This window comes from Gallus gallus, chromosome 1 (genome assembly GCF_016699485.2).
Source record: "Gallus gallus isolate bGalGal1 chromosome 1, bGalGal1.mat.broiler.GRCg7b, whole genome shotgun sequence".
Lineage (NCBI taxonomy): Eukaryota > Metazoa > Chordata > Aves > Galliformes > Phasianidae > Gallus > Gallus gallus.
The window spans coordinates 66,554,362-66,570,142 of record NC_052532.1 but is presented as its reverse complement, the minus strand read 5'-3'; the positions used below and the strand labels follow the sequence as shown (position 1 = coordinate 66,570,142).

The 15,781-nt window shown below is 39.2% G+C and overlaps 1 protein-coding gene across 31 annotated transcripts in view; it reads right to left on the bottom strand.

Annotated features, from left to right (window-relative positions):
• The window catches only part of C2CD5 (C2 calcium dependent domain containing 5), a 67,350-nt gene extending 51,838 nt beyond the window's left edge, over positions 1-15,512 (bottom strand). For 20 of the 31 annotated variants that reach the window (XR_005849994.2, XR_005849995.2, XR_005849999.2 and 17 more), the window contains exons 1-8: positions 15,395-15,512; positions 15,063-15,175; positions 11,435-11,521; positions 9,523-9,694; positions 7,123-7,218; positions 6,419-6,574; positions 4,399-4,597; positions 1,741-1,892 (exon numbers count right to left, since the gene is read on the bottom strand). Coding sequence is in view for 27 of the 31 variants with exons in the window: in XM_004937985.5 (XP_004938042.3) it covers positions 1,741-1,892; positions 4,399-4,597; positions 6,419-6,574; positions 7,123-7,218; positions 9,523-9,694; positions 11,435-11,521; positions 15,063-15,152 (952 nt within the window). In the remaining 4 variants the exon portion in view is untranslated. Of the gene's footprint in view, positions 1-1,740; positions 1,893-2,872; positions 2,998-4,398; positions 4,600-6,418; positions 6,575-7,122; positions 7,219-9,522; positions 9,695-11,434; positions 11,522-15,062; positions 15,229-15,394 lie in introns of those variants that run through there. The other 11 variants (XM_025142009.3, XM_040671479.2, XM_025142015.3 and 8 more) reach the window with 4 other exon arrangements.
• Positions 15,513-15,781: the final 269 nt, after the last annotated feature.

The following is a 15,781-nucleotide window of genomic DNA, read 5'->3' as shown; positions in this document are numbered from 1 at the left end:
TTATGGAAATATATTTTGTTATTTTATTTTGTATTGTATTTTAGGTAAAACAAATGAATGAGTGATGTTCTTTAAGCTATTGAGATTCAACATTCAGTACGTAACACCCAGATGGTGAATTTTTAAATGCATTTAGCAAATCTTCTTAAGACAAGATTCAGCAGCAGTTAAAAGCTAGTAATAAGTGCTAGCAAGCCAAAAGTACAGCTGCTGATAGATTTGATACTAAAAAGACAGGTAGAACATGGATCTGCTTTCTCTACGTACTTCAACATTCCCAGAAGGTGGCAATTAAACAAGCTGGTTTAATTACAAACGAACGAACCAAAAGAGAGAGCCCATCCAACTACGTAACACTTCCAGTAACCAAGTTAAGGCTGCTGCCTCAAAAACATGACAAATTCACAGCCAGCGCCACCTTCATAAATTCAGAATATTGACACCTACAGATACAACCACCACCTTTACATTTTAATCCTTTACACCACACGGTCCTTACAATGAAAATCTGATCAAAACAAACACATTTTCAAATACTCCATAAAACAAACATGGTAGCCTTCATTTACAAGAAAGGACCACAAAATAAAGTGGTAATGTGGGTTTTTTGGCTTTGTTTGTCTTTGTTGTCATTTCTTTGGGTTTTTTGTTTGTTTGTTTGTTTTGGTTGGTTGGATTTGTTTGTTTTTTAAACAAGATGGAGATGACAGAACTAAGACAGATATCTCCCTTATATGGAACATTCTTCAACAGAAATTTGGAGAATAAACCAGGTATAACATTTAATATAAGTGCCTGCGAATGCAAGATTACATTTATCTGCTTGGGACGATTCTTGAAAGGAAGCGATGCTATCATGTAAAGCTGAATCCACTATTTTAACACACTTAAAAAACTGTCATGATTAGATGGAAACAAAGATGCTCTGAGCTCCAAATACCACAATTTAAAAGACCATTTTAAAAACAACCAAGCTTTTATAAACAATTCTGCAACATCTTTAGCACTATGCTCAGGCACCGGCCACATAATAATAAACAATATAACTCTTTGAGCTGTGCTGACATTGTTACTGCCATGATTGTAATCACAGACTAAAAAGAAAAAGAAGGGAAGAAGCAAAAAAGCTGAAGAAATTTTGATAGAGCAACGAAGAAAGAAAAATGCTTTTAGATGATGACTGGAGTATTATTTAGGTTACCTTCAACAATTAGGCTGTGTATGTAATTTCCACGTGCCAAGAAAATTTAATAGGCAGCAGCTGCATGATTTCTACTATGGCATTTGCAAGAGGGAGTTAAATAGTCACAGAGATACGTATACAACAGTACACCTACAGCACAATACACAATGCTAGAAAATTACAGCTTCAGTAAGAACACTGCCTGTTAACACATTATGGTGAGAAATGAACTCCCACGATCTGCACATAATATGAAATGGAGGAAATTAGAAAAAAGCCATTACTTCGGACACCCTTAATGCTCTGAAGTATTTTATTTAGGACTGAACATAGTTCTGTTAAAAATGTAACTTTAACGTTACCCACGTTAGTGGAAACATAAGGCGGGATTTAAATTTTCAGCCTACTGAAATTCTTTTGAGCACAAAAGTGCTACCTGAAGTCTCCAATTTCAACATAATTTTGATAACTTAAATGCCAAAAAAGCAAAAAGAGGTTGAATGAAAATATAAAAAGAGAAACACAAATTAAACAAAAAGTGGGTGGAAGCGCCTTACCAGTTTTGGGTGTCAAACTCAAATCTGTGTCAGAAGAAGAGGATTGTCGACTGTAGGACTTGGAAGGTGAAAAGGAATAGGTTTGGTTTTTCAGAGGGGTGGAGGGTCCTGATGAATGAGTATTGGGATTGGGATCTTCATTGAAGGGAATCCTGCCAGAAGAAGGTGGAAACACATTCAGTAATCCTGTGCCAAAGGACCTGGCTGACAGCAGCATGATCCAAACACCAGGATGGGGTTGGGGCAGGGCCAGCAGCTATTCCTTAGGTGCGAGACTGGGGATGAGGCCAAAGGCAAATGCTGTTTAACCACTCAGCACTCTACAGATAGATGCTGATAATCTACAATGAAACAATTAAGCCAAACGAAAGGCATGAGATGGGACCAAAAAAATATATATATATGCAAAAGAAAAAATTGAAAACAGTTCATGGCTTAAAAATCTAGTCATATACACAATGTTTGAGTTAGTTTAATGAAGAAAAAATGATTTCAAGTTATATTTGTGTTTATACATATCCATACATTTATGTATATACACACATATACATTTTAAGAAAAAAAAAATAATAATGTTTCCTTATCCTATAGCATCAACAGCATGCCACAGCTAAAAACAGAGCAAAGAGGAGAATCTTTATGGGAACAGCTATATTGACAAACAGTTCACTTATGCACAGATTGACTTACCTGCTCTCCAAAGGTGTCTCTTCCACAAACGGCACATACCCTTCATATAAACATTTTAAAACCAAAGTGTTATATCTGAATTACGCCTAAAAGCAGTTTTGAACTCCAATCAAAACACAGTTTCCCCCAAGGACTGTAACACGGTGAACGTTACTCAGATTTATCAACTTATTTTTACTTAATTTCTTAGAAAATAAGTTTATTAAAGAGAAACAAAGAGTGTGGCTTTGTGGAAGAGACTGACGCACTTTCAAGAAACTATTGCCTTTGTTTCAGCAGCTGCACAGAGAGTTCTTCACTGACAACAGAAGGTTTCTCCATGAGAAAATGAGGGAGAAAAGATGGGTGGTACCTGCCTACACTGCCTGCCTGCCTGCACTTTGCGACCACTGTGCCTTGTGGCCTGCCTCTCCCCAGCTCTTGAGTCTGAGCAGTCTCGTACCAGTGTAGATGAGAGTGGGAACAGACACAGAGAAGTTCTGAGTAAGTCGTGAGCCAGTAGCAGTGTGAATTGGGCTGTTGTGAGTCGAGCGGCATCCATGGCTTGGCGGATGAACCAGCGGAGACCTGAGAGAATTTGCAGCCAAGGTGGAAGAAAAGAAAACAATACATACAAACAGGTTGCAAAGTTATGTTATAAATGATTTCAGGGAAGTTTAGCTAGAGGAGATCTCTTATTTTAAGCAGACTAAGAATTTTAATTCCTAGCATGCAAGAGTCCAGATGAAATAAAGAGAGAAAGGAACAGCTTAAGTACTAGCTTATGATCATAAATTGATTTTTTGGCAACAGTGCATCAAGTTAGTAAAGCCAATAATAAGAAGCATTAGTTGACTTTGCTGGCTTTGAGAAACAGTCTCACTTTTCAGACTAAGGGACAACGATTCTATTAACATCAACTACCAAGCTGCTAAACATGGATTATTTGGGGGATGAAATTTCCACCTTTCACTCCAGAGTTATCTATGAAAGCGTTTTAAGTTGGCGGTTGCCAGGTCCAGGTTTTTTTGTTTGTTTTAAATCATCACTGTTATTTCACGCTGCAGTGCATCCAGAAGCTCTTTCGATGGCAAAGTTTTAAAATAAAGTTAAATAAGCTATTATTTGAAACAGAAAATTACTTCTGAGAAGCCAGAGCATATTGCTTCCTAGAAAATGCCTGATTTTTAGTGCAATAACATAACAGTAAGTTAATAAAGACGTCTGGGAACATAATGGAAGTAGTATACTTCGTAGTGCTGATTTTTCCTTCTACAAATTGGCTGACTCTTTCAAACAGAAAGTAACTAATTTATCCAAGCAACAATTTGGAGACTGCAAGTATTTCCCTACTAACCTCTTTGCACATTAAAAATTTGCGTGCACACTGCCTTTAACGCTGCAGTAGAATTTACTGATTTCTGTTACATTTTTCCCATCATAAATAGTATCCTCTGCAAGTACACTTTAGCCCTACCTTTTCTGCAATTGTAAAAAGCAACGGACACAAGAAAAGATGAGCCTACTTAAGGTCACTCTCTAAACTGCTGACTGAACTGTGCAAACCCTTCTATGATCAGCACAGCCACTCAAACTTGACTGTACTCCAATTAGAACGTCTTAAATACAAGGCATATCATTAGAGAAACATTTGTTTCACAAACAGAAACATTTGTTGCACACACAGTCACTGCAAAACTAATTATTCACTGGGAAATTGGTGAATCCTAGACCAAGGATAATACTTTTGCTAGCAGTACAAAAAAAGCCATACTACCACCCCAGCTTCTAAAGAAATAACATAAGTAATCCACATCATTTCAAAACTGCAGAATATAAAACTGAGTTCCAGACAAAACAACAACTGCAAAAGAAAACAGATTCTGGAGGGGGGAAGTGGGGAGGGAAAATCACACCTGTTATGTAAAACTGAATGACTATGAAAAAAAATGAAGTTTGTTCCTCTAAAAGCTAGTAATTCATACTTACTCCTTCATTTCTTTGGATGGAGAGTTACATGCAGGTAAAAATGCTGATGTGCTACTTAATTTATCCAACGTGCAGGCTGTTCCTATGGCTCGTACTACCAGTCCAGATTCTCCCTCCAAATCAAAACACTGCAAATAACCAACAACAGCATTTCCTCTCATTTCAAGGACTTTCAAGCCAATCTTCCTTTGCAGCTCACCTACAACATAAAAGGTGAAAAGCTCATAGGCAATTGCAGTGAACTTTTCGTATTTTCTTTTGTGGTCTTTGTCCTCTCTGATTTTGGAACTGCAGATCAATAAAACAGATAATAGTTCTGATTTTATGTAAAGGTGTTAAGCACAACCTATGCTTCCTATAACACGGAGTGATGTTTCGTTAGTTTTCGCTCTTTTCCCCTAAATCTATTCTGATTGCAACCATAGTTTGTTATTTTGTAATTTATTTATTTTAAATTCTCATTAGCTCTTCTCCTTTTTGTTTATTCAGAGACAGAGAAAGGGGTGGTCAAGACGCGTGCTGGAACACACAAAAGTTTATAGACACTCCTTCATACAGTCCAATCTAATGCAACATCTTTGAAACCCATGTGAAAATCTATTACTTTTGTATTCACAAACACTCAAAACCTATTCAACTTAATTTAACCTTATTCATACTTTTCATTCTTTTAAAATTTGTATTACTTTCCTTGGTAACCCCATCTAAAAAACAATGTATGACACACACTAAGCAAAACATAATACCAAATACACTGCATCACATGGCATAAAACAGTGTTACTATGAGGCCTCTTTGGTATTTTTCCCCTTAGTCACTGCCATGAATAAGAATCGTAATAAAACACAGCAGAATGCTTCCACATGTGCTCTTTTACTTACTTTCACCATTTATGCAAGAAAAGGGATTTAAAAAATGTTAATCCTGTAAAATGGCATACCAGAGGAATTAAAGCTTTTTTTCATGAAATTTTTAATAATTCATGTCAGTTATGGCAATATTGTTTCACGTACTCCCACAATATCTACTGGTTCTCTTAGTGAATATAATGAGTATCACTTCCATATTCTGTTTAGGTTGCCCCTTTTCCTAAAAATCTCTATACATTTGCAAAACATAATGTACTTTTTCTTTTAGGATCCACCCTGAAACATGGTTGTATCTACAAGAAACCTGATAACATTAAGTGCCTATTAGAGAACTGAAGCCACTGTCTACCGTTGTAATGATTATTTTTTCATCATTTCATTGTATTCTTTACACCTTAATTACTGCACACTTCCAGCTGGTTGTCTCTTGTTTTAGTGTACAAGTCCTCTAGTCTCTAGTGCAGGACTCATTTGTTCCGTTCCACTGTCAGAGATGGGGACCTTGGTTCACAAGTGGTATTCATAAATGTTAGTAATACCAGACAGACAGACAGACAGAAAGACAGACAATCTATGGAGGTAACTGATACTGTGGAGATATAAATTGGAACACTAGTGACTAGTCTCTTCAGAAATTGTAAGCATATCCTGAAGAGTTGCAAGGCAATACAGAAACATTCTTCAGAAACAGGGAGACAACCTTGACTTAGAAAAGATGATGAATAAGGTATGTATTAGTACACTATGTCTGAGATCATGCTTACACATACTTGTTCACATACTTCAATGTAGTGCAAAGAGGGTAGAGTAGTTCACGCTATCTTTAATAGACTCAAAGTTCTACTAATAGTCTTCATATGGTTAAAGAACATCTTCAAGGGAGTTCCATTTTTTTTTTAGCCTTGCTAAAAACAACCAACAAATCACATAGCAGTATGGCATCACCAAGAGGGGTGGGGTGGACTTTCTGTCACGCTCGTCATCAGTTAGGACAAGAGAACCTTCTGAAACATGAGATAACGTGAACTGAAAAAATAAACAGTTAATACCAAAAATTATAATACAACCTTGTCTCAAAACTAAGTCACTAATTTGAATGGTGACTTCTTTTACAAAACAGCAATAACCATTGCAGCCCGCAAGTTTAATACCTGACATTAGAGAAATGAGTCTTTGTCTAGCCTCATTTGATGCTCTTGGTGTACGTATTCGGTCTATCCACTGGTATTCTGGGTCTTCATTAACTACCAGCTCTTCCACAAATCCATGAATTATTACTGCTCTGTAACACTTTGGAATAGACGTAGCTGTTAAAGAAATATAAAAAGATGTAAGGTATGGGTGTAAGAGAAATGAATTCAAAGACAAATAGAAAATTACGTCTACACACTGATGTGATTCCAAAATGTAATCCACACTTTTTTTTTTTCTGTTAAGCTCCATTTCCTCTATCAGACAGGTTCATCTGCTAAAATGTGGACACACCAAAGCAATTTTCTTCTGAGAGATGCTGTAAGACCAGTAACTGTCCAGTGTACTGGTTATAACACTGCTAAAACATGTACCATTCTGAAACTTTGTTGACTTCATGCCTGTTTAACAGAATATTCACCCAAAGTAACATAATGATCAGAAAGACGAGCGGAAAGGGGAGGCTACCTACACTGCTTTGAAATATATATGAAAGAAAAAAAAATAAAATGAAAAGAAGCAAACTAAACACATTTTATGCATTTGCTACTGCTGTCAATGTAATCCGCATTGGGTTTATGCAATAAACTGGCAAGTGGACAGAAACAGAGTTAGTAAAGAAAAAAAAAACAACCTTTGGTTTTCCTTTTTTTCTTCTACTTACTGCAAAAAAACTTTACTCCACATGATGACTGCCTGAATCTGTTTAAATCATTGAAGAGATCTACTTTCACCACCACATTAATCTCCCCACGTATACCTATCAAAAAGAAATCATGAAACAGTATTAAAAAGCAATACAGAACTAGCCATTCTATAATCTCGCTATTTAGTAATTGATGCACTTTCTATCACCATTGAGATGGTATTTCTTCAAAGGATGTAATACAACCTAACAAAACTGCCTGGTTGAACTGACTGCTAATGTGTCAATTCTAGCCTGGGCCAGAGGAGCAGGATGGCATCTCCTTGCCTTCAAGTCTGCCAGAGATGCTCTCTCGCAGGAAGCTGCTAGTTCTGCCCAGCCTTTGAGGCTGAAGCCACATCAGCAACAATCATCAAATACCTACTGCACCGAACAGGATTTTAGAAGGGTGGGACTGGGAAAATAGAAGCCATCAGCCACCCGCTATTGCAGTGGCCCCAGCTGCAGGGAGCAAGTGCTCCCTCTGCTCCCTTGAGCGGCTATCATCGGTGCTGGCAGGGCAAGAAATCAGTAGGTAAGTTCTGTGATACTGTCCTAGGACATGCTAAGCAAAAAAAAGGCAGGACTACTTTGCATTATGTATACCTTGAAGCTAGTCCTGTCCACATCAAAAGTTTTTTTGTGTTGGTTAAAGCATTTTACATTTTCTCCCTCAAATAGTATCAAGATCATGGTCAAGCTGAAGTCAAAACAATGAGAAAAGTTACAGTTCTTCCAAGAATCAGAAAGCAGGAGATGTAAAATATTTTGAGAATAGATATATAAAACAAGGTATTACAGATTTTTTAGGTAAAGCCTAATATTTTGGCTACAACTATTTCTTATTAAGAGGGCTGGATTTCTTCAGAACATAGCCATTCCTTTTCAGAGTTTTCTGCTCCTATTTTGAGCTTACTCCTTCTCCTGCACCCACTAACCAAATCCTTTCACATCACATTATTATGGATTCTGACATATTGAGGGCTAAAATTCTTGATGAATCTGATCTCTAGTGACTTCAGAAGCCTTTGGTACAGAAATATCCAACTCAGAAAAAGCATCAGATTCACAGACTGACTGACAGTATTGCAGTAAAGTCACCTACAGTTATCTTCCCAAATGCCAACAGAAAGAAGCCTACGTTTACTGTAACAGGAAGAGCATCAAGCTCACACATTTTCACACATAGTCATGTTAGGAAGCAAGAACAAAAAATTAAATAAATATAGATAAATGTCTGTTTTCTTTTAAGAAAGTATTAATTAATGTTTGCCAAGCATTGAGATAATTTGAATCCACTGCTACAAGCACGAAACTAATTTTTATTTTATCTAAGTAGAAAAAAGAGCTGTGAAAAACCAACAGAACTAGAAAATACAGGGAAGACTAATTCTCTGACGTACAAGTTGCACACATCTTGAGACGAGTTCAAAAGAAAGCATCCAATAAGAACATGGGAGTTGAATTTTAAAAAAGCAAAACATGCAAAATTTTGTAAGCCACTTTTTCACTATACCTGTTAGATATGCAATAAGAAAAAAATTGATCACTGGTTATGATGACCAACCAATAAATACTACTAATGCTCTTCCACTGATTAGATATAATGAGGTTTTAAAATAGTTAAGTCATTTAATTCCCACTCTATATAAACTATGGCAGTTCTAATAATCACACAGATGTTCTGTAGTAAGGTATTCAAGAAGACAATTTGCCATAAATGGACCTTAACTTTCTGGGATGGATGCTCTGCCTCCTTAAAATCTAAGGCAAAAGTATCATTAATGTCATTTTCTCATACCCTCAAGATACTCTGAAGAACTCTACCTAGGAATGCTGGCAGGGAAATGGAGTTTCACCCTGCATTTTATGTTTGTCATATCCTGCCCCCCATCTCAAATGAAGCTTATCCAACACCCCAGGAAGGCACACCCTGCACAGCTTCAGCAAAAATATATTCTTTTAGTAAACACAAAGTAATCGACTAAGTATGTTTCAGGGTTTTCATAACTGATTTTTCCAGTAACTATTTCCGGTAACTATTTTAAATGGTATGAGAATATGTTTTCCACTTGTCACAAATTTTATGAAAGGCATTCCGCCAAGCCTTAAGATTCTGGCACAGTAGTAGGGACTTTCTTATGCCGGAAATATTAGACATCTTTCATATATGATCATTATTGCTATTAAACATGAAAAGTCCTAGAAGTATTTTGTCACTGATTTTAGACGGCATTCTTAACTTACTGAAGACCTGATAAAAAAGCACCAAAAATGGAGCTTTCCAGCTCCCGAGGCTAAAATTATTACGCATTTCTGAGGATCGCTTCCAGAAAGCAACAATGCAAAACAACATCGTTTTAAATTAGCAAATCTTACCATGGATGGTATCATAAATTGGAAACCATCCTGAAATAACCGTAGCTGCTTCACTATAGAGCAAAGGATCAATATCAATGTACACTTTGCCAATAGCATCATTAGCGCTGTAGGTATCATGATCAAGAACTGTGATCTGGAGAGGCTCATCTTGTAGCTCTTCATCATCTACCTAGAAGCAAATATTGACATGGAATTTGAATACTTAAAAAAAAAAAAAAGCAGGGGAACACTCCTGGAAAAACAAGCACAGTAAGAGGTGAGTCAGTTATGTACAGAGACATGACACAGATAAATCTAATTTCTACTTCCTGGATCTAAACAATGCATTATTTTTACTTTGCCCTTCATAAAATGCTGAAAACCTGAAACGAGATTTATCACTGGGAGAAGTACAGAAAAAAAGATTACGCTGATTGTATATTTTAAAATACATTATTTTAAGTCATAATATTTACCCATCTCCACAACACATACACTTTTCATAATAAAATATGAAAATTTAACATAAAGAGTCTCAGAGGACTACGACACCCTGAAGCTACGCTCTCACACTTCAACACTGATCTGTGGCTTAGAAAGAATACCAGATACTTTATACAACTCATAGCAAAAATTAAGTAATTTCAGACATGCACTTTCCTAAATGAATGCAATAATCCACCTCCAGACACACTGGCTATTTTTTTAGGAGATACAGGATTCTCGTACTTCTTGTGCTGAACACCACAAAGTAAGGACCATGTTTGCTAAATGTAATGGAAAGACTCATGTAAGTGTTTGCAGAACTACAACATAGTGTTCCTTTCTCAAATCCATTTTTCCATGCAAAAAGATAGAATTTTAAGACTTCCGTTATTGTCAAAAAAAAACCTCCTTCTGTACTAAGAGAGTTAACCCTCCATACAGTTCAGCTAATTTTTCCCCTCCCAAAAGAAAAAAGGACCCAAGGAACTGAAAAAAATAAATAAATAAAAAAGAGAGAACCAAAAGAACTGATTCAACTTCAGCATCACAGCTTTCTTAATAAACACGGACTGCAATTACGAGATGTACTTCAAAAAGGATTTCACATCAGTTAATAAGTTGCCTAAGCTTACTGATTCATGTTTGCTCTAACATCACTCTACTGTCTCTCACTACATGTACATAAATTTACAAACATGTTTATGCTGGGATATTACCTTAGAACACTATAAACAAATCAGTACTATACATTCAAATATTTTAACAATTAATTAATTCTACACACCATTACACAATTTATTTATTTAAGGGTAACAGTAAGGCAGTAACAAAAAAAATATGTAAACACTAGTTCAGGGCAGAATGTCAAAGGACACCTATGGTACTGCTGTATTCAGTTCATTAAAATGAACCAATCGGATCCTCGAAAGGAACAAGCAATTATGGGAGAGCGCCAAGTGTCCTCATTATTACATAAGGAAATGAGAAAGAAAGCGTCAGGCAACTGTTGTGTGCAAGCACTTCATTTTTTAATTTTCTTATATAAATTCTCCTTTTTCTTTTTCAAGTGCATTACTTTCTCCAGTCAAAGTAACAGTCCAAATACCCATTAACTTTCCTTACTCAAAATTACTCCTAAAAAAAAAAAAGGGGGGGCAAACCCATAGTGATGCCTGAAAGCCTAATAGATAAAGCTTTTACCTCTGTCATAATACTTGAGTTGGATCCCATCTGCCATGTTTTTATTTTTACAAAGAATCTAAAAAAAAAAGCCAATGAGATACCATTGGCAAATACAGTTTGACCATAAATAGATTTACTGAACAGCTTCATATGTATTTAAACAGAATTACCTTCACTGCCCAAAACATTTTTCTGCCTAAAGTGATATTATTTCATCAAAGGCACCCATGTAGATACAAGTAAGCTCTTAGAAAACACTTACTTCAAATTTAAACCATTCAGAATTCCACTGAGGATTAAGTGACTTTGGATATACATCTGTCTTAAACGTTGTGTTTCCAAATTTTACCTAAAAATACAAACAATTATTAAAAATAAACGTTAACAAATAAATTCAGAAAGTGAGTTACTCATCAAATCTATACTTACAAATAATTTCAAATACGTATTTTAATCAAAGCATTCTTTTCAATGAGAGTTACTTTTTGAACCGATGTACATTTATCAGTAAGTAATGTTACATTACCACCAACACGTGCAATGAACCACTCTCTCCCATCATTTCTTTTTCTCCTCAATCACCTTAGTGTTAAAATATCACTTTGTATTACCTACTTGTGGTCACTCAGTACACCGTCTCAGCAATTTGTTGCCTTCTGTTTAGAAATGTTTTAAGCAAAATTATTCTATATACACTGATAGTTCATGTTTCGTTACTGTTTGCTCTAGGATTCATTTATCGGCTTTATTAACAAGCTATAAATGAAATATAGATGGTAGCATTAGTGAACTTATTTCTTAAAACATACTGTCTTGGTCTGCTGTTCTCCTATGCCACGCACATCCCTGAATTCTCAGAAGCAAGGATGAGCACCTTCACAGTTTCTAGTCCTCCCCTGTTACAGAAAATTCCAGAAGGCGTATCAGCAACAAGGACAGAGGGAACTATCTATCTACATATCCCCTCTAATCTTCTGTTAATGAAGATTAAATATTCCACATACTTCTATTGATAAAGGCTAATAAGCAGTTAAAGGTGTGTATTTCAGGAATCTCTACTTGGCCTCCGCAGGTATCTATTTCAGGACCATGTCACCAACAGAATTCCTGTGCTGGTCTACGCACCAAGAAGCCATGCTGCATAATCCAAGGGGCTTTATTTCACCCTAGCTTTCATTCCAAACCTCTACGCAGCCTTGGAGTTCTGTGAATGGTACCTCTCAAAATAATCAGTACTTTAATTCATACCACATATCTGATGGTACCTACAAGTACAGCAAGTTACAGTTTTGAATTCATTCTCAAGGAAGTAACGTGGGCTCATTTTAAAAGGACACTGCAATCAACTGCAGCTACAGATTTTGAATATAATTTTCTTTTTAGAAGTCTGAATAGATCCTGGAAATTAAATTTGAGCCTAGATTTTGAGCACTATCTTGCACTTTAAACACTTTCTTTTAACACTTTTTAAGGACACCTTAATTCTTCAGATGTGCACAACCCAGTTCTGAAGAGATTCTGTATTTGCCTATCTACGGCCAGTTACATTAAAAAACTTCAAGGACTGCAAAACTGACCTGCAAGTTCCCACTGATCTCTGTGTACATCACCACACCTCAAGCAACACAACTCCATACGGTTCTATTGAGGACCTGGACTTGATACAAGGAACAGTAATGCTTTTGGAAAATATCCTATTTTGAAAGTAAGCTTTTAATTTCAAAGTCAGAGTGGTATGAAAGCACAAGGCAAAGCACTGTTAGCATAAAAAAAATAATCTAGCTATCAAAACACGGATTCAGACTAAAAGCATACAGACAACAGCACACCTATTTGAATGTCATATTCATCACACGAAGCACTACAATAGGGATAATTACACTAGTTTAGCAGAGCTACTTTATGCAGAAGCTGCCAACACGAAACAGCATGGAGCTCCACCCAGCCTAATTTTGCATGTTATCTTGGGAGTAAATGAGCTCCCCGGGAGCCTCAGGCAGCTCTAAGGAAACTCAGCCAGTATTCCAGCCAGATCATTAAAGCTAGGAGAGGTAATCTCCTGCACTGCTGTCCATTGTACAAATTTAGCAGCACAGCTGCAGAAGAAGTTGTGCTAATTTGTTCCAGACCACATGTGCTGGCTAATTCCAAATTATACATAACCTGAAACAAGTAACCACTTCGAAGTCTTTCATCGTTTTCTTTTCTAATATATTATATTGCAATATATAAGAAGGAAATTAAATGCTAGCGATCAATTAACACTTTAATAAGTACTGGCCCTAAAAGCAAGGCCTCATCTACAGCTTTCCTCAGCCTTACTTGTGCCAAGACATTCTTGAAGCTGAGTGCTAGTTAACCCAGCTAAGCAAACTGATAATGCTGAAAATATTGCCCTTTTTTCTTTTGTTGAGCTAGCCCTTAGCCAGATGTGCTTCTACATATGCCTTGCTACAGAGTTACTTAAGTCCAGGTAGGAGTGGTAGAGAAAGAAGTTCCCAACCCTGCACCAAGTGACCAACAGGACAGGAGAGGGCTGCTTCTTCCAAAGGCAGCATAGAAGCAGCCAACTGACAGCAGGGCTGTACTTCCTACTCTGTTTCTTGTCTTCCTACACAAGAAGTGTTATAGTCTGCCTATTAATCAAATTTAAAACCACAAGTGAATCTCTCTGTAAGGCAAACTTACTGATGAGATTCCAGTTTTTCAATGTGTACAATTCTTGAATGGCATTTTTCCTATCGGAATCCCATTACTGTGCCAACCTGCAATAACTATTCATAGCACAAGCACACACTTGGGTAGGATCCCATTTCTGAACAACTCCTTTCCTGAAGGTATGACTTTTCAAACTGTGGAATGCTACTGAAATTGTTCTAGAGCTCCCTGTGATGGAAATAAAGCCACTGAGCAGAAGGCCCTCATCAGCTCATTTTTCAATCCCTTCCTAAGAACTCTTTAAACTCAAAGAGGGGAGGATTTAGGTTGGATGTCAGGAACAAATTCTTTACCCAGACGGTGCTGAGGCACTGGCACTGCTACCCACAGAAGCTGTGGGTGCCTCATCCCATTCAGGGCCAGGCTGGATGGGGCTCTGGGCAGCCTGAGCTGGTGGGTAGCAGCCCTGCCCATAGCAGATTGGAACTGGAGGGGCTTTAAGGTCCCTTCCACTCAAACTGTTCTGTGATTCCATGAAGAGCCAGAATGGGTCTGTTAGCTACCACTGTAAAAAGGGTTCACATTTGATACTTTTGGTGTAATTCAAGCACAGAAATTACGTTAGGCATGTCCTCAATTAAAATTCTGTTTGAAAATGTTAGCTTTTCACATACTTTTAGTTGAAGATATACATAAGAGCCTTAAAAGAGGATCTGTACAGTCACTCTGCACTTCCTATATTCGGAGTGACCTGAAAACACTTCTAAAGACAGCTTCGTTCTGTTACAACGCATCTACTCAATTCCAAAACGAATTCCATTGGGCTAGCATATTAGCAAGAGCCGCTCATTAACAACCCTCAGTCAGAGGCTGAAAAGAGCAGGTGAAAGGACATTCGGGCTGCCCAGGGCTGTCAACTAACAATCATGCCCGAACGCGTTCCAGAAGCCGCTTTACAGACACCACAGCCGGACACGGGCGCGGGTGTCCGCGCGGTTCCCGCCAGCGTTGCGGAACGCGGCCCACTGCCTCTGCGTGGGGGCCGCGCTCGGAGCCCGCCCGCCCCACCGAGGGCAGCGCTCCACCGCACGCCGCGGGGCGGCACCGCCCGGCCAGCAGGGGGCACCCCGCGGGGCGGCGGCCCAGGGCGGCACGCCTCGGCGGCAGGTGCGGGCCTGAGGCGGGGGCCGCCCACCCGCCCCGGGTCCCGGCATCCCTCTTCTCCCGCAAACCTCCACAAAGGCGTCGGTCAAGTCGCTAGCGCGATCCATCACCGGCAAATGGCGCCCCGCCACGATTTTGACCTTCAGTTTCCCCGGCATCTTCCTCCTCCGCCTCCCGCCGGCTGCAGGGAGAAAACAACCGCGCGCGTCCCATGGAACGGCACGGCCGAGCCGTGGGGGCGGGCGGAGCGGCTGCGCATGCGTCACACCGAGCAACGGTCTCTCGCCGCCCGCCCATGCCCGGCGCCGACGCCCGCACCCGGCGCCGCAACGGCCGCGGGCACGCGCGCGGTGACGCGCCCAGCAGGAAAGGGACTGCCGCTGCGCGCATGCGTACTTACCGAGGAGCGCGGGAGGGAAGGGGTGCGCGGCCGCCCCCGTTCGGGGCTTGGGGTGCTCCGCTGCTAAGATGGCGTCGTCGGCGTGGAGGGCCCGCTGCGATGCCAGCGCTGGTTCCTCGATGGGTTCCGCGCTAGCGATGGAAGACGGGGTGCGTGAGCGCCGAGTCATCGATGCCCGGGGTTGCTGCCGGCCTCGCCGAGGCCTATGCCCAGCTAAGCTGGAGGGCGAGCGGCCTGGGCTCGGCGTGCGCCCGGCCTTCCCCGAGGAAGGATCTGCTGCAGGCCAGGCTGAGGGCCCCTGCAGGGGGAGTGGAGCGTGTGGGTGTGCTTTCTTAATCAGAAGAAAAATATTTACAGGAATTGAGGGATCATGAATAGATTAAATGG